The 24,058-nt window shown below is 32.7% G+C and overlaps 4 protein-coding genes across 9 annotated transcripts; 2 read left to right on the top strand and 2 right to left on the bottom strand.

Moving 5' to 3' along the window:
* Positions 1 to 187: 187 nt before the first annotated feature.
* Positions 188 to 5,744, top strand: LOC116776504 (uncharacterized). The gene is made up of 9 exons (XM_061525500.1): positions 188 to 474; positions 573 to 1,197; positions 1,450 to 1,496; positions 1,563 to 1,671; positions 2,590 to 2,757; positions 2,863 to 2,948; positions 3,692 to 4,291; positions 4,609 to 4,750; positions 5,479 to 5,744. The coding sequence occupies exons 1-9, from the start codon at positions 355 to 357 to the stop codon at positions 5,601 to 5,603; spliced, it is 2,022 nt and encodes a 673-aa protein (XP_061381484.1). The 5' UTR covers positions 188 to 354; the 3' UTR covers positions 5,604 to 5,744.
* Positions 5,745 to 5,869: 125 nt separating this feature from the next.
* Positions 5,870 to 9,012, top strand: LOC116776457 (uncharacterized). 2 transcript variants are annotated; one of them, XM_032669660.2, is made up of 6 exons: positions 5,870 to 6,082; positions 6,553 to 6,644; positions 6,835 to 7,148; positions 7,385 to 7,501; positions 7,785 to 7,874; positions 8,550 to 9,012. In XM_032669660.2, exons 1-6 carry the CDS (start codon positions 6,028 to 6,030, stop codon positions 8,683 to 8,685), a joined length of 804 nt encoding a protein of 267 aa, XP_032525551.2. In that variant the 5' UTR covers positions 5,870 to 6,027; the 3' UTR covers positions 8,686 to 9,012. The 2 variants fall into 2 exon arrangements, with proteins under 2 accessions (XP_032525551.2, XP_032525547.2); XM_032669656.2 differs by having other exon boundaries at positions 5,870 to 6,094.
* A 1,445-nt stretch (positions 9,013 to 10,457) lies between these two features.
* On the bottom strand, positions 10,458 to 14,356 carry LOC116776446 (coatomer subunit gamma-2-like). Its single transcript, XM_032669635.2, has 2 exons — positions 13,746 to 14,356; positions 10,458 to 13,059 (listed from the first exon to the last, which is right to left on the bottom strand). Exons 1-2 carry the CDS (start codon positions 14,289 to 14,291, stop codon positions 11,014 to 11,016), a joined length of 2,592 nt encoding a protein of 863 aa, XP_032525526.2. The 5' UTR covers positions 14,292 to 14,356; the 3' UTR covers positions 10,458 to 11,013.
* Positions 14,357 to 14,793: 437 nt separating this feature from the next.
* LOC116776453 (transcriptional repressor protein YY1-like) lies at positions 14,794 to 23,808 on the bottom strand. 5 transcript variants are annotated; one of them, XM_032669649.2, is made up of 12 exons: positions 23,529 to 23,808; positions 21,817 to 21,922; positions 21,576 to 21,675; positions 20,998 to 21,109; positions 20,493 to 20,554; positions 19,970 to 20,101; positions 19,335 to 19,421; positions 18,902 to 19,003; positions 18,195 to 18,296; positions 17,626 to 17,746; positions 17,369 to 17,488; positions 14,794 to 16,833 (listed from the first exon to the last, which is right to left on the bottom strand). In XM_032669649.2, exons 2-12 carry the CDS (start codon positions 21,904 to 21,906, stop codon positions 16,707 to 16,709), a joined length of 1,155 nt encoding a protein of 384 aa, XP_032525540.2. In that variant the 5' UTR covers positions 21,907 to 21,922; positions 23,529 to 23,808; the 3' UTR covers positions 14,794 to 16,706. The 5 variants fall into 5 exon arrangements, with proteins under 5 accessions (XP_032525540.2, XP_061381490.1, XP_032525542.2 ...); XM_061525506.1 differs by having other exon boundaries at positions 20,493 to 20,551; XM_032669651.2 differs by having other exon boundaries at positions 20,998 to 21,094.
* Positions 23,809 to 24,058: the final 250 nt, after the last annotated feature.

Raw genomic sequence — 24,058 nt, 5'->3', positions numbered from 1 at the left:
TAATTTGTATAAAAAATAAATGTCTTTCATATTGATAATGTTATTTTTTTTAACATAACCCTTAAAATAAATTTTTATAACTCAAATGTACATATTTAATTTTCATACCCGGAATCCAAAGCCGTCATCAAACATTTAAAAACATCGTATTGGTAGTGTTTTTTCAATTGAACTCAAATTTCGCGGGTATCATCAAAACTTAACTTGTTAGTACTTTACTTGTTACTCGTTTGTATTAAGTTTTTAATACATATTACTATTTCAAACTACGCCGTGTCATATATAGACTACCTGTTATTAAAATTTTATTTAAATTAAAAATGCTTAGTTAGTTTACAAGTGTTACCAAGCATAATGAATAAAAAGACTGATAATAGTGGATGGATATTGTGTCCGTCGAAAAGCCATCCTGGTAAATTCTATTATTTCAACATACACAACGGAGAATCAGCGTGGAGCTTATACGATAATGAGGTGTGTAGCGTTCTGCATTTCATAATTTAGTTTTTTGTTTTTTTCATTTCATAATTAGGGTTAATTTATAAGTTTTTTGTTACAATTCTATGTTTTAGAAGGGAATGTTTAAGAATGATGGTACTTTACACAAAATCGTAGATGTTCCCAAACCTATAACTCCGCCGGAAAACCAAAGCGCTAGGACTTGTTACAACAATTTAAGAAGATGCTCAACATTTGGAGCAGTAAAATTCCCGAAATACATCACATCCAATGAAGATTCAGCTATAATTTGGGCTCCAATCTACAAGTCTAAGCTATTAACCAATGATAACACTAAAATAGACCAATGCACTCAAACAGACATATATTTCAATCAGTCACAACCAACACCGGTTTTCAAAGATTTTCAATTCAATAAGAACACTTCAATTAATGTATTAGATAGGTCAACTTCAGCTAATCATACCTATGCTGGCCAGATAGGTTCAAAAACAATACCCAAAAGAGGTATATATTCAAAAGCATGTTTACTTAAAGAAACAAGACTTAAAACATATCAGAATGAGACTGAAATTAATGAAAAAAGTAATTGTTACTCCAATAATATGCAAAATAGTACCATATCTGATGGGCGCAAAGTCCAAAATACAATGAATGATATTGAGGAACTACATTGTGATAGTTATGACTTGAGATTTGTTTTGAGAGCAAAGAAAAGGAAATCTAACGAGACAAATGGTTGGTATCCCATATTAACAATAACATAAAGTGCTATAATGTAACATATATACATACAAAAATATTACATTGTCCGTCTGTGAGTTAGCCAGTTCTATATAAAGCTCCCTTGCTTACTTATAGAAGGCTAGATGATTATTTTAGACATATTTAAATAATTATTTAACAAATAAACACTTTATATAGGAAAGGAATTAAAAATATTATAAAAAAGTTAGGTTTAAAATATTATATATATTTATATATTTCCAGATACACTTGTATCAACAAAGGAAATATTCAATACTAATGGCAACAAAGTGAGTATCTTAAATATTTTAATCAATGAAATCATTTTGCTATACATATAATATATATATTTACAGGGAACGAACACACAAACGGACACCGAGAGCACAAAAGATTGGTACATTGTAGTGGACTCTGATGTGCTGCTTCAGGAATTCGATTTCATTATCTCCTATATAAACAAAGGTACTGTTAATTTTAATTAAATTAATATTTTCATATACATAAATACAAATATTACAACCGGAGAGAATCGAACCTACTACCCGTAGTCTGGCATTTCGGTTTGCTTATCCAACTAAGCTATCATGTCTTGACTCAATTAGGAATTAACCAAATTGTTGCAAAGTAATCAAAATTTCGGGAGTATGCAGCTGAAATAATTAAAGTCCCTACGCGTAAGAAGTGAATTTTCGTAAAGTTAAAATGAAAATAGGAAAATTTGAAATAGATTTTTAAGGAAATTTAAGTGTTTTGTAAGACAAACTCTATTAACATTACATACAAGTCACAGTTGGTTGCCCGCACGCGTTCCTCTCGCTCCGTCTCTTTCTCTTCCCCCTCCCCGGAGCGTTGAATATTTAACGCAACCTCGTTTGAAGTCGCATAAGAAATTTCACTTCAATAAAAGACGCGTATAGTCGTGGTGGCCTGGAGGATAAAAAGCCCGCCTCTCATACGTGAGGGCGCGGGTTCGAAACCTGGCAAGTACCAATGTGATCTTTTCCGAGTCATTTGTACTGTCTAAGAGTATTTAGACACCACTGACGGACGGTGAAGGAAAACATCGTGAGGAAACCTGGTCTTATAATTTCAAATTATAAGATTGAAATCGCCAACCCGTCTTGAGCAAGCGTGGCGATTAATGCTCTAACCTTCTCCATGTGAGAGAGGCCTTTGCTCAGCAGTGGGCTTCGATAGGCTGATGATGATGATGATGATGATGAAAAGACGCGTAGCATCTCCCAAAATATTAGTTATATTTAAAATCATTATATTTGTTTGTCATAGACATATCAATAAGTCACATCCACGATAATTATTATTCGGTATTCAAAATCAATTAACTTACTTAAAATAACATATTACTTACATTAACTTCAGATGATACTTGTTATCTCTACATACCGAAGATCGTTGAGGAACAATTGAAATCTGCTGCGATCGGGGATCAAAGTGAATTCAAATCTCCCGAGATCTCGGAACACTGGAAACGTAAATCGTCCACAGCTAGAAGTATACAACGGCGACTGGAAAACTATAAATCAAAGTGTATTCAAATTCTATTCACTATCATTATTATCATTATTTTCTAATATCATTAAACATTGACTGTCATTATAATGTTTTTAACATTAACTTATTCCACTTTAACAGTAAATCTGCCCGAGTGTACACAAGACACCGCTGTGAATCAAATAGTAAAATGTTGTTCTGATATCATGCAGCGGAATAAAGATGTGGTGAGCTTTACTTATATAAAAAGATATTGTTGAGTTAAAAAAAAGTATAAGTGTATAATTTTGAGTAACAAAAAGTACGCATTTTATATATAGAAAAATATATATATACAGTCAATATTATGGTGGCGAGCGGAGGTCCAGGAAAACTAGGAAACTTACTTATATGTATAGATAATAAGAATGACATATTAAAACTTACAACCTCTACCTAAGACTACATGACTGCCGATGTAGGACAGCAATCCCATCCATAGCTTGTGTGGTGTCAGGGATCTTCTGGCTCACACGGCTTGGTGCTCGTTCCGCGGAGACAGCGGCGTCTCTCGTTATATGATATCTTATACATACAACGATGTTGCCCCGGCGATGTTCATTTATTTTTTTGACATGTTACGCGTACGTAACGTGAGCTGGGTCTTGATTAGTATAAGCCACAAATGTTCAGTTTATAATAGCTTTATATATCTTCTCGAGAGAATGACTCAACCGGCATAGCGGCCCCTTTATATGAAACAATCCGATTACAGAAACATTCCAGAACATTCATGTTTACATTAATATCAACAATAGGAATGTTCAAGTAAATTTATAGCTAATAGTTCGCCCACTCGTCACGAGATGGCGCTGGCACTAAATAACGAGAACTATCTACAGTATTCGCTGAGACACTTTAAGCCGGCACGACATTATTAAAAGTACTGAATAACATTTTTTTATATACAAACAAAATTTGTTTCCCTCAGATGCTTGTCACAAACGACGAGGAATTGCTGAAAATAGCTACATCGCATCAAATAAGGGCCAGCACTGTGCGAGATTTAAAAAAACATTTATGTATCGAGAATGACATTAACAAATATACCAAAAATAACGAAAATCTCTTCCTGCAAGACATCGCAATGTTCGAACCGCTGTCGCTGAGCAAGTTTCTTAAAAATACTGAAGGCTACAAGCAGAATGATTGTGATCCATCGAACAAAGATATGTCCTGCTTGATTTATAATATGAGTAAGCTGAAATTATCAAACCCACGTGGTAGGAGAGAGGAAAATACATTTAAAGTGAACGGTACCAACTATAATGATATGACACAATCACTATCATTAAATAATGATAGTATTAGCGAGCAAAAAATGTGTGATCAACAATTAATGATAAGTGCCCCGAAGGATACGGAGAATTCAAATCACAATGACGAAAAATCGATTAATTGTATCGATTCTGAATCGATATCGTTTTATGTGAACAATGATATTGTTGAAAAAAATCTTTGCCTGAGATCAGAGGAATTTGTTTGCCATTTAGATCAAATTGTTGAGGAATTCCTATATATTGTATCGCAGGTAATTTATAGATTAAAAATATTCTTATTTAATTTAATTAATCATATATAGCCTAAAAATCGGTTTAAAGACATTTATTTCTCATAAAGAACACAAAAGTTCACTTATAATAAGAAATTACAATAATTTTGTTTGAGGGTACATTTAAAAGTCTGCCTTATGAATTATATACAGTAAAATGAAATGTTGCGGGTAGTTGTAGTAGTTAATGTTCATAAAAAAATTTTTTTATTATATTTTATATCAAAGAGGTTTTATTTATAAATGTAATCTCGTATTAAAAAAATAATTATAATGTTTTAAATATATGTTTGTAGGAAAAACAACGAGATGTCAGCCAGCCTCGGCCGTGGTCAATCCAAGATGGATTAGAAAGTCTTAAAGATATTTACAAAGACGACAAACAAATAGCTGATATCATTAAGAAGCTAGCGGACTTGTATATATCAGTACGGGGAGGTGAGGCTTATACATTGATTCTGGACCGGGTCACATACACCCGAAAGTTCATGGGATCCGTTGCACCCATGGAGTTGTAACAATCACTCGATATGCAAATATATATATGTATATAATTTTTAAAGTAAATCGATACTTGGTACAAATAGTTTTGAAATTATTATTTCTATTTTTAAGATTAAACATATAATACTTACTCGATCCAGTTCATTGTCTGTTAGCCAGACTTGATACAAAATAATCAGTCGCTTTGTCAGATAAATAAAAGAAAAACCATAAATTCTCAATAAATATAATTGCAATCTCAAATTGGAAAATAAGACGTCTCTTAGTTGGAATAAAGCGCACATTTTGAAAAAAATACCGTTAAATTCGGTTCAGTAGTTTCAAAGTAGTTTAGGAGTTATATATATATACATACATGGCGGTCCAGAGGTTGAGGTCCGCCTCTCGTGCATGAAGGCGCGGGTTCGAATCCTGGCAAGTACCAATGTGATTTTTAAAGTTATATATAATTTCTAAGAGTATTTAGACACCATTGATAGACACCAGGAAACCTGGACTTATAATTTCAAATTATTTCAAATTTCAAATTATAAGTTTGAAACCGCCAATCCGTCTTCAGCGAGCGAGGTGATTAATGCTCTAACCTTCTCCATGTGAGAAGATTCAGATCAGTAGTTCGCACCAATAGGCTGATGATAATATATATATTTTTTTTCTTGCAGACAACAACATAAAGCCCTACAAGTTTATGCTATTATTCGAGCACTGGTACCGCTTGGTGCAAGCTGTTGAGGTAACTCTTATAAAACTCTTTCAATACAAAACAGTTGACCTGACTTTTCGATGAACCAAGGGTGGTAGGTTGTTCATAGGGACTACGCATCTGTATCCAGTAGTCAACAGATTTTTGACTTTATGATTAAAATATTATCCTGAAGTAACTAATTGGCTAAAGTGGAGGATAAAAAAAAAAACATGTCTTGACACTACCAGACCTTCAGATACAGTCGGCTCATTATACACGCATCCAGGGCAGTACAAAGATAATAAGGAATTATTGACAGGAGATGACATATGACAACAATCACTGACAGTTTGCATCTTTCAGACATCAAATAATAAACTACGGAAAATAATCGAAGTCTCGTTTTAAACAACATAGTTGTGTTTAATGTTGAAAATCCTTATCACAGGAGAAAAAACCGAATGATCCAGGAGTGGGCGACATAAAACGTTACCTGGACAGTTTAAGAGAGAACTTATCACAAGCCATGGAAGATGTTCCGCTGGGGAGCCCATCACCTCGCTCCGATGATGGAGACGGTTGTATGTGTTCCTGTGAGTTTAGCTGTTTGTGGCTTCACTTCTGTTTCAGCAGATTTTGTTATAAATCCATGCTATTATTTTGTTTTTTCTTCCGCTGTGCTATATATATGTCGAAATTTGTTTCTGATACAAAAATTATTTTCACTCAAACACCTGTTTTCTACCAAAGAAGTAATCACATACCTTCTCCCTCTATGTATACCGAAACTGTCGTTATCTATTAAAATAATATATTTCCAAAATTTGAGACGAAACCTCTCAGCATGCCATGGATTCACCGTGCGGGCGCCGGGTCCATGATGCAGGGAGAGGAGCTTCAACTTGCATCTTCAGGTGTAGGTTTAAGGGGTCTATCTAACGCGCGTTAGTCGCTCACCTCCACCATCCAAGCTCCTCTCTCTGCCTAACCAAATATTATAATTTATACTGTGATTATTGTATTTTATATTATGATTTCAAATAATTTTCAGTCTTGAAGAATCCATCGGAAGTGTCTGAGTATATACGGACACACTTCCCAGAATGTAAACGCAAGGAGGACGACCGACCAGCCAACGTTGTGGTTGTTGTTTTTGCTTTTATTTTTAAATTAAACGTACCAACTATCATGAAAAATATCCTCTGCCACTATCATTATCTAGACAGTATAGCTAAAATTTTTCCATATTTATTTCACATTTCAATGATTCTGTTCGAGTCTAATAAAAATATGTTTCTCAATATAATATTTAACTTATTCTTAATATTCACAGCACCAACTTGACATAAAAATAGTACGAATGTCCGGCAGACATCTCAGCAACTTCACTATAGACAAGACTAAGAGAATGAACATCCTTAGCAATGATGAAGCCGGAGTTAGCACTGAGATGAACAATACACCGAAAGTCATAAAAAATATATCATATCAGTCAAAAGTTAATGATACTGTTAACCAAAGTAATGACAATCAATTGATTGACCAATCGTCAATTAATGATTATAAGATGGGGAGGTTCGCATACTCCGTACTGCGAAACTTCTTCACCGAACTCCGTTTAAATTTTCAAACAGTGCGCAATTTCATGTGAGTAGTCAATTGATTGATTATAAAAAATATAAGGCTATATATTAGATTACAATCTTTAATATTTTTATGTATAACTTTTCTGTCAAATTAAAATAGTGCAGAAAATCGAATAAAAGATACTAAAATTAAAAAAAAAAAAACGAAAAATGATTATTCTCTTAATTTTTTATTTTTTTTTAGAAAAACCGCTTTATTTGTTACTGTAATACAAATTAAATATATAATATTTTTAGTCAAACAAATGTCAAGGATTACGATGAAAACATGTCAGGAGAGGCGAGGGAATACCTGCTATACAGAACTGAAATGACACACACACACATCTCTGACATCATAAGGAAATTGAAAAAGTAAGATAATATAAGGAAAATAGATTACTTACATCAAAAGTCATATGACTGGACTTATTTAAGCTAAGCTATTTATCTTTTAAGACAATACAATCATTGTTTTTATTCCTTAAAAGAAATAACGTTCTAATTCTGATCTTGTCAAAAAAAAAATTGATTTCTAATACAAATATCTCATGAAAAAAATTCAATAATACTAAGAATATATATTTTTATGTAGAAAAAAATTTAATTGTCTATATCTTTATCAAATTATTAATAGAAATGTTTTTTTGTGTTATAGTATAATAAAGAGAGAGTCGTCTGGAAGCAGTGAGCTTAAGATGCTTCTGATAAGGATTGGCGGCCCTGACAAGAACACAGCTCGATACAGGTTAAACAATGTCTAACATATAATATAATATAATGAATATTGTATTAAGATAGGAAAATTAGAAATTGCATTTTAATGAACTCATATTGTTTGTTTAAGAGAAACTTTACAAACATTGCTCACAATTCACTATCTACCCACCCGTTTACTCTCGCTCTGTCTCTTTCTATTCCCCCTCCACGAGTGCTTACATTTCACTATCTACCCACCTGCTTACTCTCGCTCCGTCTCTCTCTATCCCCCCTCCACCCGCGTTGAACGTTTAACGCAACATTTCGGAGGTCGCAAAGAAGTTTCACTTCAATACAATATAAGCTTTTTATTATACATATATTAAATAATTTGAATAAAAGTGACTCTTTTTATATGAATTTTCATGTAGCTCTTCATTTAAATAGACTTAATTTGAGAAAACTTGTAGGAATATCTGATTTACTTATCTATTTATACATTGTTGTATACAAGGCTGAAAATAATATATGTTCCTATTAATTAAGATCATTAATACTAATGAATGTAAATAATATAAGTGGTACCTATAAAAATATATCCGGATGTTTTAAAGAATAATCGGAACAGACAAACAGACAGATTCTAAAACATAATTTTCTCATATCATTATCCGTAGTAAAATATTATTTTAATAACAAATGCACACGATCATATTGTGGACAGGTGGATGGTGAGCAAGTGTCTTCAGCAAGCGACCGTCCTCGAGCAGTCGCTGAGACTGATGCTAACTTTCATCTACAATGAAGATAAGTCAGTCAGCAAGGAAAATATACCACCGATTGTTAATATATATGAATAGGTTATATATATATATTTTTATTTCACGAACACACTTTTTGTCTTGCTATATAAGATTTACATAGTTCGGATTGAATTAAAATAAGCAAATCATTAGGAATTCGTATTGGAATCCTTAATATTAGTTTTCATATTATTTTTGAACGTAAATTTTTCTCGTGAAGAGATTATATATATTCTTGTTTTTTGATTTATATTTCCAACACTAGTGATCAGGAATTTTATTTTTTGTTACTTGACATAACTGTAAAAATCATATTTATATTTCGTTATAACTCTCAAGTTAATGTTTTTTTGTTAAATATAATAAATAAAATAAATAAGTGAAGTTTTTCTTATTCATGGATACAAAACTCAGATCTGTTTAAAAAACTTTTTTTTTTTATTTAATACCCTAAAAAGCAAACTATCCCAAATAAAATATTCAGAGCATGTGATTTCTAAATAAAAACTAGGATTACAGAAAAATTAATAATCACAGACTAAAAATATTTTAAAAAAGACCACATGTCAAAAGATTATATGTTTTTGACGTCTAGAAAAAAAATCACATTTTCATTCAAACTATAAACTTTTTGTTCTCTCCTTCTTGTCAACAAAATCCTTTATTCGCGTACAGAAAATACAATTAAAATTTTAAAATGCTCATTAACTTTAAAATAATGTTAGATGTCGCTGGAAGCGATCACTTTGCTTCATTGATTTAGACCTGCCATACTTCACCTCTTATAAATAAAAGAGATGTCCCATCGTAGATAATGTGGATAATCAAAATTTTAATGCATTTATTATTCACCTCTAAAAAATAATTTTAAAAAATCGCGTAAAGAAAAGTAACTTTGTTTCTATTAAATATTTTTTTGTTTACTGAATTTTCAAAAGACGATTCACACGTAAACAGAACCAAACAATACGAGTTATTTCATACGCCTCATATTTTTATGGGATTGTTCTACAATTCTCCACATATTTTCCACGCTTTCTTTTGCTGGTAATTTTTTTAATTATTGGATTTAGAAAATAATAGAACAGTTTTGCTTGGAAATGTCAATACGACCCGCTGTTGACTGAAGGCCCGTGTATTATGATATTGTCTCCATGCTAAATTATAACACCTTTACCTCGAATGCAAAAACTTAGCCCACTATTTGTGAAACTATCAACTCATTTTAAAACTCTCATTGATTATATTGAATTTTACTTTAATATTACATAGAAAAGACATCCGTCCATCATTACGTAACACAGAATACACTTTATTATTCCGCTTTTAAGACATTATTTTACTTCATACCTATCGTTGTATACACTACAGAGAGTGAATAGTGACTTAGATATAGAACAGGCACTAAACTCCTCGTATTCTAGATTTATTAAAAACTCCGTCGTTACTTTCTTGTTGAATATGAATTTAAATGCTACTACTACTACCACTTCAGTTATGTGACGTCCGCTGCTGGACATAGGCCTCCCTCGTGGACTTCCAAGCGGTTCGGTCGGAAGCGGCCTGCATTCACAGTGAACCCGCGGACTTGAAACTTAAATGCAATCAAATTTATTAAATTATATTATTTTCTTCGACTAACAAATCTATTTTCTGTTCCATTCATTGAAGGCTAGTCATCCGTAGTATAATTTTCCGAATACCAATGTTATACTGATGCGAAAAGAATGCAAAAATAGTATCAAATTAAACTGTTTCCCGCGTTTTGACCTTTATATATAAACTATACAGAGTATGCTAAGGGTTTAAGGGGAAATGCCAAACACGAATCCGACTACACACCGATATCATTTTATTAAAAGGTTTATAACCATTACACTTTAGCACATTTATATTGATAAATAGTCAATAAATACTTAAACATTAACTTAAACAGAACAAAGGAACTTTAAAATACTTTGGGACCCATCATTTCATGATTTCAACATTAACATAGTATAAAATAAACGCAATTTTTTTTAAAAAATATTCTAATCTTAAAATTATATATCACTTAAAATTTACAGAATAAAAATATATTAATGTCTTTTGTTTTCGTCGAAATATAAAAATAATTTAATAAAATCATATTAAAAAATACATTTCTATAATAAATGCGAATAATATAGTCTTAAAAGGCAATCATTAAGAGTATTGATGTTTAAAATGCATATTTTTTTTCATCTACGTCATTTCAATTGTCAAAAATTACTGTCAATTTGAAAGTTGATTACAAACAACCCTACAGGTTATAAAATATGTTTTGAGAGACATTAAGAGAGATTACGACGATATATGAAGTCACATTTAGATGTTTGAAAAAGTATATATGTTTGTAATAAATAATTAACCTACAGCATTGAGTAGTAGTTGTGCCACGTCTTCTCTCGGAGATCGTGCTGCGATCAGCATAGTAGCAGTTCCAGCGCTCGTCGGCGCTATGCGAGCCCTGACCAGGAAGGGCGCTCCGCCCCTAAAAATACCGGCCCCCCTTATCTCCTTAACCGTGTCCCCGGTGATGGAACCTTTCGGTAGACCGAGATATTCGCAAACCGACTTAGCAGCGGCCGCAGCGTCTCGCTGAGGGAGAGAGAAAGTATCTGAAATCTCGATGACATTGAAAGCGCTCTCCCAAGTCTGCTCCCAGTCATCGCCGGTGACTCGCGTGCGTATTTGATCGGCGCAGCTGATGTAGAAGTCCTCGATAGGATAAGTGTCTATGTACCCTGGGCCGGGGTTTGGCATACAAGTGATTGGGTGACATTCGCGTGTCACAAACTCCAGGATGGCACCGAAGGGGTTCATGCTGTCCAGAAACGAGCAGGGGAATTCCACGATTACAAAAATGCTCTCGGGTCTGTTGAAAGCCAACGACTTGATGGGCACCATGTTCTTCACTTCGAACTCGTTGGGCAGATCCAATTTTACGGTCACATTCTCGAAGACATGGAAGTTGATAGTGCTCGTGCATTCAAACTGCAGCACGACGTGGCGAACGTAGATGTGTTTAATCAGACGGACTTGGAACTCTGTGTCCTCTTCCGTGAGTTCGACCGGATTATTGGTTTTGAAAATAGTCCCCAATTTCTCGATGCCCGGTATTTTCGCGAGCTGCTGGCTGTAAATCTCCTCGATTGTTATCTGTTTCGGTTGCTTCACATCGATCTCTACCACTACTTCTCTCTTCGGTTTTTCCATCTCCGGGACGCTCAGGATGTCGAAGGGTTCGTTCGGCCTGTTCTTGGCATGATCATGGAGGGCTTTTTCCAACAGAACCGGGTTCACTCTCGGTACGTGGGTGATATAATCTCTTATCAATTTCTCGTTGCCCGAATTGAAGATCGCGTTGAAGAAGATCGCGCGATCCCTCACTTCATCTTCCTCGTCGGTTTCACAGCGACTTAACAGAACTCTTATATTTGGCAGGAGTTCAGGAATGTGGGCTCCGAACTGCGCCACAGCAGAGACCGCAGCCGCCCTGACCGGCCCCGTCTCCAGGATGACCCTATTGTAGATGAATCTGATGTATCTCGTGGGATGGCGAGTTTTAGGGCCTTCGCGTCCCAGTAAATGCAAAATCCGAACCGACAGGACTTGGTGCTCGCAATCTTCGATAAATTCGCACAGATGAGCCAGTCCTGTCTCTTTGGCATCGGGGTTTTCTTCCACCAGAGCGATGATCGCGTCAGCAATGGCCGCTTTATAGTCTAAGCCACCTTCATCGCGGAGCATGCCGGCCAAAAATGTAGCCAACGATTGGTGCTTCCTAGGAAACTTGAGGCACAGCCGTTTGATAGCCTTGACTACGATAATTTTAAACTCGTCCGATATCTCCGAAACGAAGCTAGAGATCTGCTTCATGAGACGATCGATGGAGCTCTCAGCGCCTGTAGCCAGCAGAGTCGTGACTGCCAGAGTAGCAACTGATCTGTTTGGATCGGAGATCAGATTTTCCAGGTCGATGGTGCAGGCTGATACTGCAGCTGGATGTTTAGTCGTCAGTTTGGCGAGGGTTCTAGCTCCAGCGAGTCTCAAGGTCGCTTTGGAGGAACCACAGAACAGCTGTAGCACTGACACAGCCGGAGCTAAATCTCGTGTTGTTTTACGCAAGTTGACAATCGCGTGAGCAGCTTCATATATCACCATTTCTGATTTGTGCCGGAGACAGCCATCAATGAACTCGATGTAAGCTTGGGATGTCTCCGAAGCATCATCTTCAACTAGTTGAGCGGCGAGACGAATCAATAAGCACAGAGTGTATGGTGATTTTATTGAGGACTTGGTGAGACGTGTGACTAGCTTCATGGTTGACAGCTTGTCAGTTCTACGAATATTCACAAGTATTCCGAGTGCATGGTACGAGACAAGCGACTTTTCACTGTTCAATGCTTCCTAGAAATAAAGAATATGTTTGATTACCATTTTAACTTTTTCGTTTTCTAGTATATTAATAAAATATTTAATATAATACAATAAATCCTATGTAAATCATGTTTATTATTGGCAAATATATTTCCATATGGAGTAGTAAAGTTACAGATAAATCTCGGTATAAATTGGACCAAAATTTTTGGATTCAAATTAATTATGAATTTAAAATATTTTTTTATTATGTTGACATACAAATTTGACCATAGACGAGCATAAGGGCAATTAAAGTGTATCGAGGATTCCCAATATGGAAGGAACTAAAAATTTGTTCTCAAGTAAATATTGAAAACAATGGTATCGGATGTTAAGCGAAATGTGCAGCTCGTAGAGGAGATTTAAAATTCATAACTGAATATTGTTCGGCCATAATTATGTTTGGACTTAACTTTGTTTAAATGCATTGTTCATGTTATAACAAAATAGCATTTGTTGTTGTTCCGACAAAGAACAATAAATTTGAATATTGTTATCAGTATGAAAAAATAATCATTTTGCTTGATTTGCAACATCCCTGATGGTGACGAATAAATCTAATATTGAAAAAAGAAGTATACCTGTTGCTTTATTTATATTACTTTAAATAGATATACTGAATTTAAAAAATATCTACCGCATAAGTCAAACAAAGAAGTAATTTGAGTACATACCTGTGCCTCGCTCGTCCATCGCTTCACCAGATCCGGTGAAGTAGATGATAGATGCAAAGACGACACCAGAGCCGCAGAGCTGACCGCGGGGTTTCTATCAACGATAGCTTGTTTCATGTATCTTTCAATAGCTTGAATCATGGTGCTATCGGTGACACTGCACAGCGCTCGGATAGCCGCAGCCCTATACAGATCCTCCTTGCCCGTCATGTCTTTGGTTAAGGAAGATGTAACTATAATCACATCCTGAGCCAGTTTGCTCAATTCCTTGATGCAAAGATACACCATACGCCGCAAAATAACATCATTGGATTGGAAAAGCTTCGTGATGGCGAAGAAAGCCTCTGTAGCTTCCTGAGTGGAGAATGTCTCTCCTTGGTTGAGCAGGAATAGTATTTTCGTTAGAATTTGTGTACATTTCCGAGGGTTCACCGGCGTCTCGTTGAAATATCTCGATTCTTGCAAAACGATGGTTTTATCTAAGTTCTGGAATGAAAAACACCCACCCTCTTCTTCTTCCTTCTTATCACGCTTAAAGGAGCTCATTTTGAGCTTCTTTTTTGGTGATATTAAAAAACTGTGAGGAGCAGATGGATGCAGTTTTCAGTTTAGACGTCGTATTGATTTTCCCCGTTGAAACTGACCTACGTTCCGTTACTCACAGCTGTTGTTTATAGAAGTTATTGATTTTTCATATTTTCGTAATTCATTACTTTTGATAACATTGAATATTATGTTAATTGCTGCACATTGTTTTGCTAAAATTTCGATTGTAATTTTTGATCTTAGAAGCGAAATAGTGTCTATAGAAGGCAAAATGCTTTAAAATTTATGTATTGAAGTCCAATATAATTGAATATTTTTTTGGTTAAACGAAAAATCACTATCGTTTATTTTTTTTTACGCTACGGAAAGAAATTTGAAGATTTTTTTTATCACAATTGCAATCTAGAAGTTGTGATTCTTTTTTAATACTTTTAATTTTTTATTATTATTATTATAATTTATTTACTTTTTACCTGTTTTTCTTTTTAAATAAAACACCGCATTATAAACATTTACAATTTATTTCGCTTCAGATTGTTCATACAATCTTTACACGTACTGTAATATTTGAAATACCAAATAAAAAAAAAAAGACAATAGAAAACATATCGTTCGTAGAAATACATTTCAAATATCACAATACAGTAAAACTTTTATTTACATCAGTCATTATTAACTTAGTGCAAGACTTGGAAATCACTTGAAAACTTAAAATAAGTGTTGTACAGCTACATTCTGACTAAGTTCACTGTTACCGCCAGTCAATAAACGAATTAAACTATTTGTCATAACACTTTAAACGTAAATATTGTGTCACTGAAGAAATATGGTTATATAGAGCGATTACTATACTAAATCGATCGGTTGAGTAAAAAAAAATGCAAGCATATAAGATTTCCCTCCAAAAAAACTGTCAAATTTTAATGACAGGATATATATAGTTTAGAAATTAATCGTATATTTTATTGGCTCATAAAAAAAATTAATTCAATCAAATCCATTTACTGACTGGCTCATAAAATAAATACCTCATATATTCTTTTAAGATTCCACCTATGGTTAATATAATCTATGTTATTACACATAAGTTTTTTTTTTTTTGGCATGTTTTTACACAATGTACATTTTTATTTATAACAAATAACACATTACTTATACGTACTAGAATTTCGATATATGAAGAGACATGTTTATATTCTTTGAACTTATATTAGATTTAGGATTCGTTTTAAATATATAACATCAAGAAATGACAAAATTTGTGCTTGTTATGAGAATTCTCACGCTTTATTTGTAAAAATTTTACTATTTTTTAAACAGAAAATCTTATTACCTCTGTTATTATGCTTCTTACTAACTTAAAAATCAATCGATAGTATTTATATAGTTTTTTTTTTAAATAATGTTTTATTTGTTACTTAATATTTATACAATTTATACAACAACCGTTCTATTTAGAAAATATTGGTTGCATTTAATTTAAATTTTTTATATTTGACTCTTAGGTATATGTATAAGAAAAACTAAATTCATCGAGTAACCTTTTTTGACATTTTTTGAAAAATATATGACCATGGACAGTATAAAGAACATTTAAGCAAGAAAATATCACAATTTAGAATACTTCAGTGAAAAAAAATCTAGATTATCATGTTGATAGAGCCTTTTTAGCATTTCAGATAATTTCACCATCCATAGACAGGAGGTTTTTTTTTGTATGATATAGCGACATTAAAGTACCATAGACAATAAAGACTTATAATCTGCAGAAGATTCTAACTTACACCTTGTTACAACAATTAGTGGACACAAGCAGTTATAATATGTCAACGGAGATAGCAGAATTTAAATGAATTTTAAAATGGAGAAGGGATATAGATGACTTGGATATAAAATTTAGTTAGTTCCACAGATTTACTTTACCAGAACTATAAACTTCAAAAATGAAAATTTAAGACTGATATGAATAAATTTTCACGCATTTCTGTTTGGTAAAGACGATAAATAATTTTTCAACACCAATCAAGGAACATTAGTGATAAATTTAATTCCTCATACAGATGCCGCTTTGGATTCATATAAACGTTATCTAAAATTATAAACTAGTTGTGATGTTAGTTAAAATTAACCGCAACTGTTATCTGTGTTTGTCACAGCCTGTTAACATTTACCTATAACACATAACTATTCCGTCACACCCTGATGGTAAATACAAAGCTGATGAGAAAAATGACTATCATTTAGATTGTAACGGTTAAATTTGAGTTTAAAACGCTCTCACCAAAATAGGCACCCGATACATCATTAATCTTGTACCATCAGTTTTACAAACGCTTAGTAAACAGAACATACCATCAATTCTCTAACATCAGACAGTCTTTGCCTAGCTATATACACTATATTATTTGAACACTATCACTCGTGAGTGTAGAAGATTAGTTGAGGATTTGAGTCGTCCGGAGACACCTCCAGCTGAACGTATTGTGGCGTCGTTCTGGCTGATTCATAGGCGTTACCGTTCCGAGACAGTGAGTTTCTTGATCTGAAATGTTATATTATATTTGTATCAAGAATTTGTATTGTTGGAGGTCAAGTTAATTTGGTTTAAATTATGGTTATATATATATATATATATATATATATATATATAAGATTTACGTTTGAACGATTAAAAACTACTCGATTTTATTAGTTTTTTTTTTAATAATTTAAAAAATTTATCACCATATTTGCTGTGTAAGGATTGCACACAATATCTTGTACAAATAGACGCCATACTAGTGTGTACATAACCTAATTTCAAACACGTACATTGTGTGCATCGTGCTTTTTGTGTTATGGTCTCTTGATTCATTGGTATGTAGATTTTACTCAACTTAGGGTAAATTTCACAATAATGATATTAGTATGAACACTCTTAAATAGGATAAAATACAATGTTATAATATATTTGTTGAAAATAAGTCACACTAGGGAGCACTGTTAATATCTGTACTACATAAATACACTATTTTCTTCCTTGTATTATAATTATATTAATAAAAACAATGTTAATAATCTATACATAGTCCACATACTTGGCCTTGGCGTGTGTCAGTATGTGTGACTTCAGGTTCGTTGACTGCGCGAATTTCTTATTGCAGCCGTCGAACGGACATACATAGGGACGATCTCCCGTGTGGATACGGACGTGGGTTCTGAAAAAAAAAATATATATATATATTAAAATTTCTTAATTACTTCATTACTATTGACATTTTATAAAATGTTCATAGACTATATATACAAAGTTTAGACAATCTTCAAGATTTTTCTATAACACTGACAATGTTACCTGAGATTAAAGTCCAATGAGAATCTCTTCCCGCAACCCTCGAAGGTGCACTGGAACGGCTTCTCCCCCGTGTGGACCAGCTGGTGACGTTTCAACTTTGAACTCTCAACAAACGCTTTGCCTGGAACCACGTGATATATTCTTAGTGACATAATTTAGTAAAATAATAATGTTATTAGTATATAAAATCAAAGCTATTTATAATCTATGCATAATATTACCACTGTCATAACAAAATTTCCCCAAAATTATTCTGTTTTTAGCTATTGTTACAGCGACAACAGAATTACATTATCTGTTAAAATCTGTCCACTTTCATGAGATACAGTTCAGTGACAGACAAACAGACTTTATTGTCCGTTAAAATGAAAGTTTTTGTATAGATAATATCATTGGATGGAATAACAAACAACTGGGCATACATTAATTAAGGTAGTCTTGATTAATAGCTTAGAATTGAAAAATGTTATTGAGACGAGCTGATTTCAAACCTGCAATAATAGTGCATGGTTTTTCAGTAACTTTTTCAACTGAGCTTAGTGCTTATATATATAATGTTATGTGCTTACCGCATTCAGCACAGACGTGAACTCTCGGTCCGTGCGTGTGCAAATGTTTCCTCATGGCAGAATTGTCTCTGAACATCTTCGAACAACCCTTGTGTGGACACGCTGAAATATTAAATTTACTATTAATTTTTTATAAATTTATATATATATATATATACCGAATTTTCGGTCACACTGCAGCATCCGTGATCACGGACAGACGAGATCAAAATGTCTCACACGAATATTTACTTAAAACAATAAAAATCGTTAGTTTTATTTAAAAATATTCCATTTATATTTGTGATTTTTTTGACATAATTTTTTTATGAAAAAAAAATTGTAGCTATTTATATTATTGTGAGAAGATAAGGATAGTTTTGAAACAATTTTATGTCAAAAGGCCTTTAAAAAAAATACAGACGAAATCAAAACCTCCTCCAGTCTTGAAGTTTGTTAAAAAAATTTATTAATTTTAAAATTTGCACCAATCTCATAAAAACTTTTCTAAAAAAAGACGGATTTTATTATCTACGTGTAGAGGGCAGCTTGGACGGTGGAGGTGAGCGTTTAACGCGCATTATATAGGGGCCTTAAACCTACACCTGGGTCCCAAGTCCCAGGCACTGTTGAAGCTCCTCTCCCTGCATCATGGACCCGGCACCCGCGCTGTGAATCCATGGAATGCTGAGAGGTTTCGTCTCAAACCATGTAACTATCTAACTAACCTATGGTTCTGTCTGATGACTCCGGGGAAGGTTTCTTCAATCTGATCTTGTGTCCTGGACGCGCGAACTCCGCCAATTGTTTCGGATCTGATAAGTCTAAGCCTGAAAATTAAATACAATACTTAATGTACATTCCTCATTATTACTTTAATTCCGTACTCTTTTTAAGGAAACCGACTTTTTATGTTATATTTTTTTAACATTTAATTCCAATGTTTTTAACAATTGATACTGTGGCAACACTTTTGGCTCAACATTTTAATTTATGGCAACATAAGAAATTAAAAAAAAAAAACATTATTTTATGTATCACTACCAAGCTAGTCTTCCCTTATACTTTGAAACTGAATTTTAATCCCAATATAATTGTATTAGTAGAAGAAACAACTATCTAAACACAGACACACACAAACACACACACACACATATATACCTGGCATATTATCATTTCCCAGCACATTCTTCTTCCCCGTCATGTACTCGGTGTAATCAGGATCGGGTTCGGGGTTTGATCCGTCATCTGTAAACACAAATATTTAAATTATTATCCTCATCCTTTGACATACTATATCAAACAACACAAGTAATTTGGACGGCTTATTCAGCCTCATACCAACTATATGATGTTTGTTACACAAAATATAATGCATTCATTTTGATACATTGATAGCATTCAATACTTTTAGGAACTTTTCAAACATATATAAAAAAAAGTCACAAAAGATTTGAATATATATATATATAATGAGATATAAGATTTTCGCGAGTTTTATTCATTTAAATGAAACTAGTATTATTTGGATATACTACGCGGATTTTATTATTTAAAAACTACATAATAAGGTGTTCACACCTCGTCTGCCCGTGATCACGGTTGCTGCAAAGCCGAAACCGAAACGTCGGGATTATGTAGTTTTTAAATAATAAAATCCGCGTTGTATATCCAAATAATACTAGTTTCATTTAAATATATATAAATAATTACCCAAAAAGGCACTATACCTAAGAAATTTCTTTGTCATAACTATTAAAAACCCTATATATATACATATGAAGGCTAGATCTCACCATCATCCTCTCCAGTGGCCCACATGGTGACTGAGAACTCTCCCTCCATTGTTTTGATCTGGACCTGTTTCTGTTCCCATCTACGAGCAGCACGTCCTGAACTGTTCTCCATGAGACCCATGGGTACTTCACCTGGAATTAATAGTAATAGCTATAGCAATTGCGTACAATATAAAGGGTGTTGAAGATAACTACTTAGCTAAATATAGATACAGATAATATATTTTGATCGGGCTTCATTAATAAGTAAAATAATTGCACCATTTTCATATCCACATTATTATTAGTTATTTTGTCTCTATATGACTAGTCTATTACTGACTGTAATAAAAATATGTATTGCTTATAATATGCAATACTTTTGTCTAACCTTTACAAGTAAAGAACCACAAAAAAAAAAAATTTTGTTAAATAATGCATAAACAAAAACTATTTGAAGATATAATTTCCAAATGTGTGTCAAACTCTTTGGCTGTTTGTATGATTTTTAATCTGTGTTATTTAACATGTATACAATACTTACCTATTGGCATCAAATGGTGTATGTTGTTGGAGGCGTTCACTCTCGGCCTGCCACGACCTCTTCTGGAAGTTGTTTCATAATAATATAACATACAATTCCAGAAGTTGATATTTTTCCAGCATTTACAGAACTCACATTATAATTTCCAAAGTATTTATATTCATATATTCGTTCATAAAAATTAAACAACTTACTTATAAAAAAAAACATTTACATTACTTTTTGTGGTAAAAAATTATAATAATAATCCATATTATATATATATATTAGGCACTATTTTGCCACAGAGAATTTAGTTAGATAGGAACAATATTTGGTATGGTCTCGCCATACCTAAAAATATTACTGAGGCTGATTACTTCGTACATAAGTCCATTATTACAATTAAAAACTGCTTTGTACATTTCCAATGATTAGAAAACTAATTAATTAATTTTTTTAGCAATATTATTGATTGGTTAATCTCTAAGACGATGGGAATTATATCAAATATTGTGGTACGGACCTGCTGTTTCCGGGAGGCTGGTACACATTGTCGTAGGTCGCATCATTATGTAGAACCTCCTCGGATATCCCTGGCAGTATAACCTCCTCGCTGCCAACTGAAATTTTATAATCTGTCAGCAAAGCCGACATGTGTAATTCATGTAACACTTTTTTTCTAATCAGAGTCTTTGGTTTCGGTTCGCTGTATTTTGATCATCTTTAAACGAATATAATCTTCTTTTAATTATATTCTATTTCATTATTTACGGAGACGTATGAAAAAACGCTTCAAACGTTTTAAGCATATAAAACAAGATACAGATAAACTGTACATTAAACAGAATATTCAATACCATAAAAACTCATTGCTTGCATTTTTTACATTGAAGTCTTTAGAATTAATAAATAGCAAATTTTTTTTTTACTCCAATTATAATAAACTACTTATATATAGAAATTTCTCATTATTTACAAAGAGTATTAAAAATATTCAACAGCTGTTAGTGTTGAAATATAGAGTAGCGGACATTCCGGTTGAGAATGCACCCTAAAGGCTAAAAGTCAAGATGCAACCGTACTTATTAATTAAAGACCAACCTTCCTCTAAATGCTGCATACCAATAACCTGTTCCTCAACCTCTTCATACTGATCATCGGTTATATATTCCTCGTACTGACCCGTCTCAATTTCTTCATACTGAAATAGAACACAAAAATTTAAAAAAAAAAATATATATATATAAGATATAAAACCTCTTTAGTCATAAACTTAAGACGGTAAAAAAAGATAAAGCCATATGTGTGCTGTAATGCTTTAAGCTTGTGCTCGTCTCCTCACCTTAACGCCGACCTGTTCATCCACATCTATCTCGACCATGCCATCGTGTGTTCCAATCTCAACTTCACACATAATTTCTTGATTCATCATTTTGAGGCCAGCCTAGCTGGAACACAGATTACATATATATGTATACGTTTAAAACTTAATTGATTACACAATGAAATTTTTATTGTGAAAAAAAAAAATATAAATTAATTCTTAAGGCATGTAATTCAAACGAGTGTTTAGATAAATGGGAAAGTATTCTTCATATCAAAAATTATTCCACAGAAAACAACCGATTGATACGAAGTTGCTTTAACTTATAAGTATGTAATTTATAACTTTATTATACGGCTCGCTAGTTATTTTTCGGTAATGGAGAATCCATAAAGACATATTAAGAGAGATTTTAAACGAGACAATTAAATGTTTAAGAACAAAAATGAGTCTAAAAATACAGAGCGATGTTACCGATTGCATTAAATGCATTTTATCCAAGATTTATTGAAACTTATAAGTATATATACTTTTTGTTGTGATATATATGATAATGTTTAAATTTTCAACTTATCAAAGGAAAAATCGGTTTGTACATTATAATATTTTACATTTAATTGTAATCAAAGGCGTTTGTTGAAGTCAAATTAAAATTAGAACCATTAAGGGAAATGCTCGTAATTTTTATTGAAAAAAAAAAATGGCATATGATTAAATTATAATTATAAATGTTTATTAACTATTACTGATTTATTTAATGACTTATTTATTTTATGATTAATTAGTTTAACAACCCTTTCCATTTTCTTCTTTTCATTGAAATTTCACACAACCCTGATTGTAATGTGACTACCATTACTAAGTTATGATATAAAATTTTATCCCGTTTGAGTGAGAAATGATATATTTTAATTTACTCATTATTGGAACATAAAATATGAGTGACAATAAATATACACAAATTTGGGACTCTGTTCTGTATCAAAACAAAACAAAAAAAATAATTGTTTGATAAGAATACTATTACTTTTAGTCTTATCAGAATATATTTTATTCTCAAAAAATGATTTATGTAAATAAATGAATGTTTATAAAATTATATTAATACCGAAATATTTTTAAACAATACATCGTAAAACATTTCGACCGCCTTACCTCGTTCTTAATATAAATTAAAAATATATATACAGCTGTCAAAATTATTTGACATTGGATAGGCAAATTAGCGGTAAAAACTAAAAATGTATCAAATTAATATATATATAACGTTAATATATATATAATAATAGTTTAAAAATAAGGAAACATGTATGACAGACGTTTTTTAAATGATAAGAACTGGGCGTAGAACGTTCACTCGACTTGTTTTTCATACCAATGTTGATATCATGTTACGATAGAACAGAAGTTATAATTGTAAAAAAAATAAATTTTATTACCTCCCACCGCTTTAGAACGTATTATTGAATAAATATGTAAACTGGTGCCGAAGTGACAATTAGTATTGGCAGGTGCAGCAACAAGCGCGACCGGCCGGGTTTAACTGAACGATTTTTTCACATAATTATATAAAACGACCACGCCAATCATTTACAACACTAAAACCTCCTTCTATGACCTTCATTTTTCTAGTTTAGCTAATGCATCACGAAACGTAATTACATAGAAATTTGGAAACACTTGTTACAATGTGTCAAAAAGTGTGATTGTTTTTAGTACAAATAGTTTACCTTTATTTAGCTTATAACAAAAGCTCCTCGGCCCCCCGGACTCGAATATAGGCTGCTGCGTAGGCAAGGATTTTTTCCCTACGATTTTTGCAGCAAACAATATCACTCACTTCAGTGAAAAAAAGTTTGATAATTAGTGCTCAAAAATATTTGAAATTTACGCGAAAATGTTTATAAAATATGTCCGACTAAACATGGCGTCCAAAGATGTCCGACCAATTTCAATATGGCGATGCAAAATGGACGCCCGTTCGTATTGCCGAGACCTCGAAGAAAAAGCAGCAACACCCACGGTCCGCTTAAAAGAATAATTATGTTGCCATTGTAAAAAAATATTCTAAAACTATTTTCCTCAGAAATTCGAATAGTTCCACGTATTATTATTTGTAATAATTAAAAGCTGACTAAAGATTAAATTTAAAATATTGATATTACTATCATGTCCTATATGTACTTTAATCAATTTAAAAGATTTTTCGTGTATGAACATTTGACATTCATCTGACATTAAAAAGCTAGTGGTGCCGCTG

Source organism: Danaus plexippus, chromosome 30 (assembly GCF_018135715.1).
Source record: "Danaus plexippus chromosome 30, MEX_DaPlex, whole genome shotgun sequence".
NCBI lineage: Eukaryota > Metazoa > Arthropoda > Insecta > Lepidoptera > Nymphalidae > Danaus > Danaus plexippus.
This window is presented reverse-complemented; position numbering and strand designations above follow the sequence as displayed.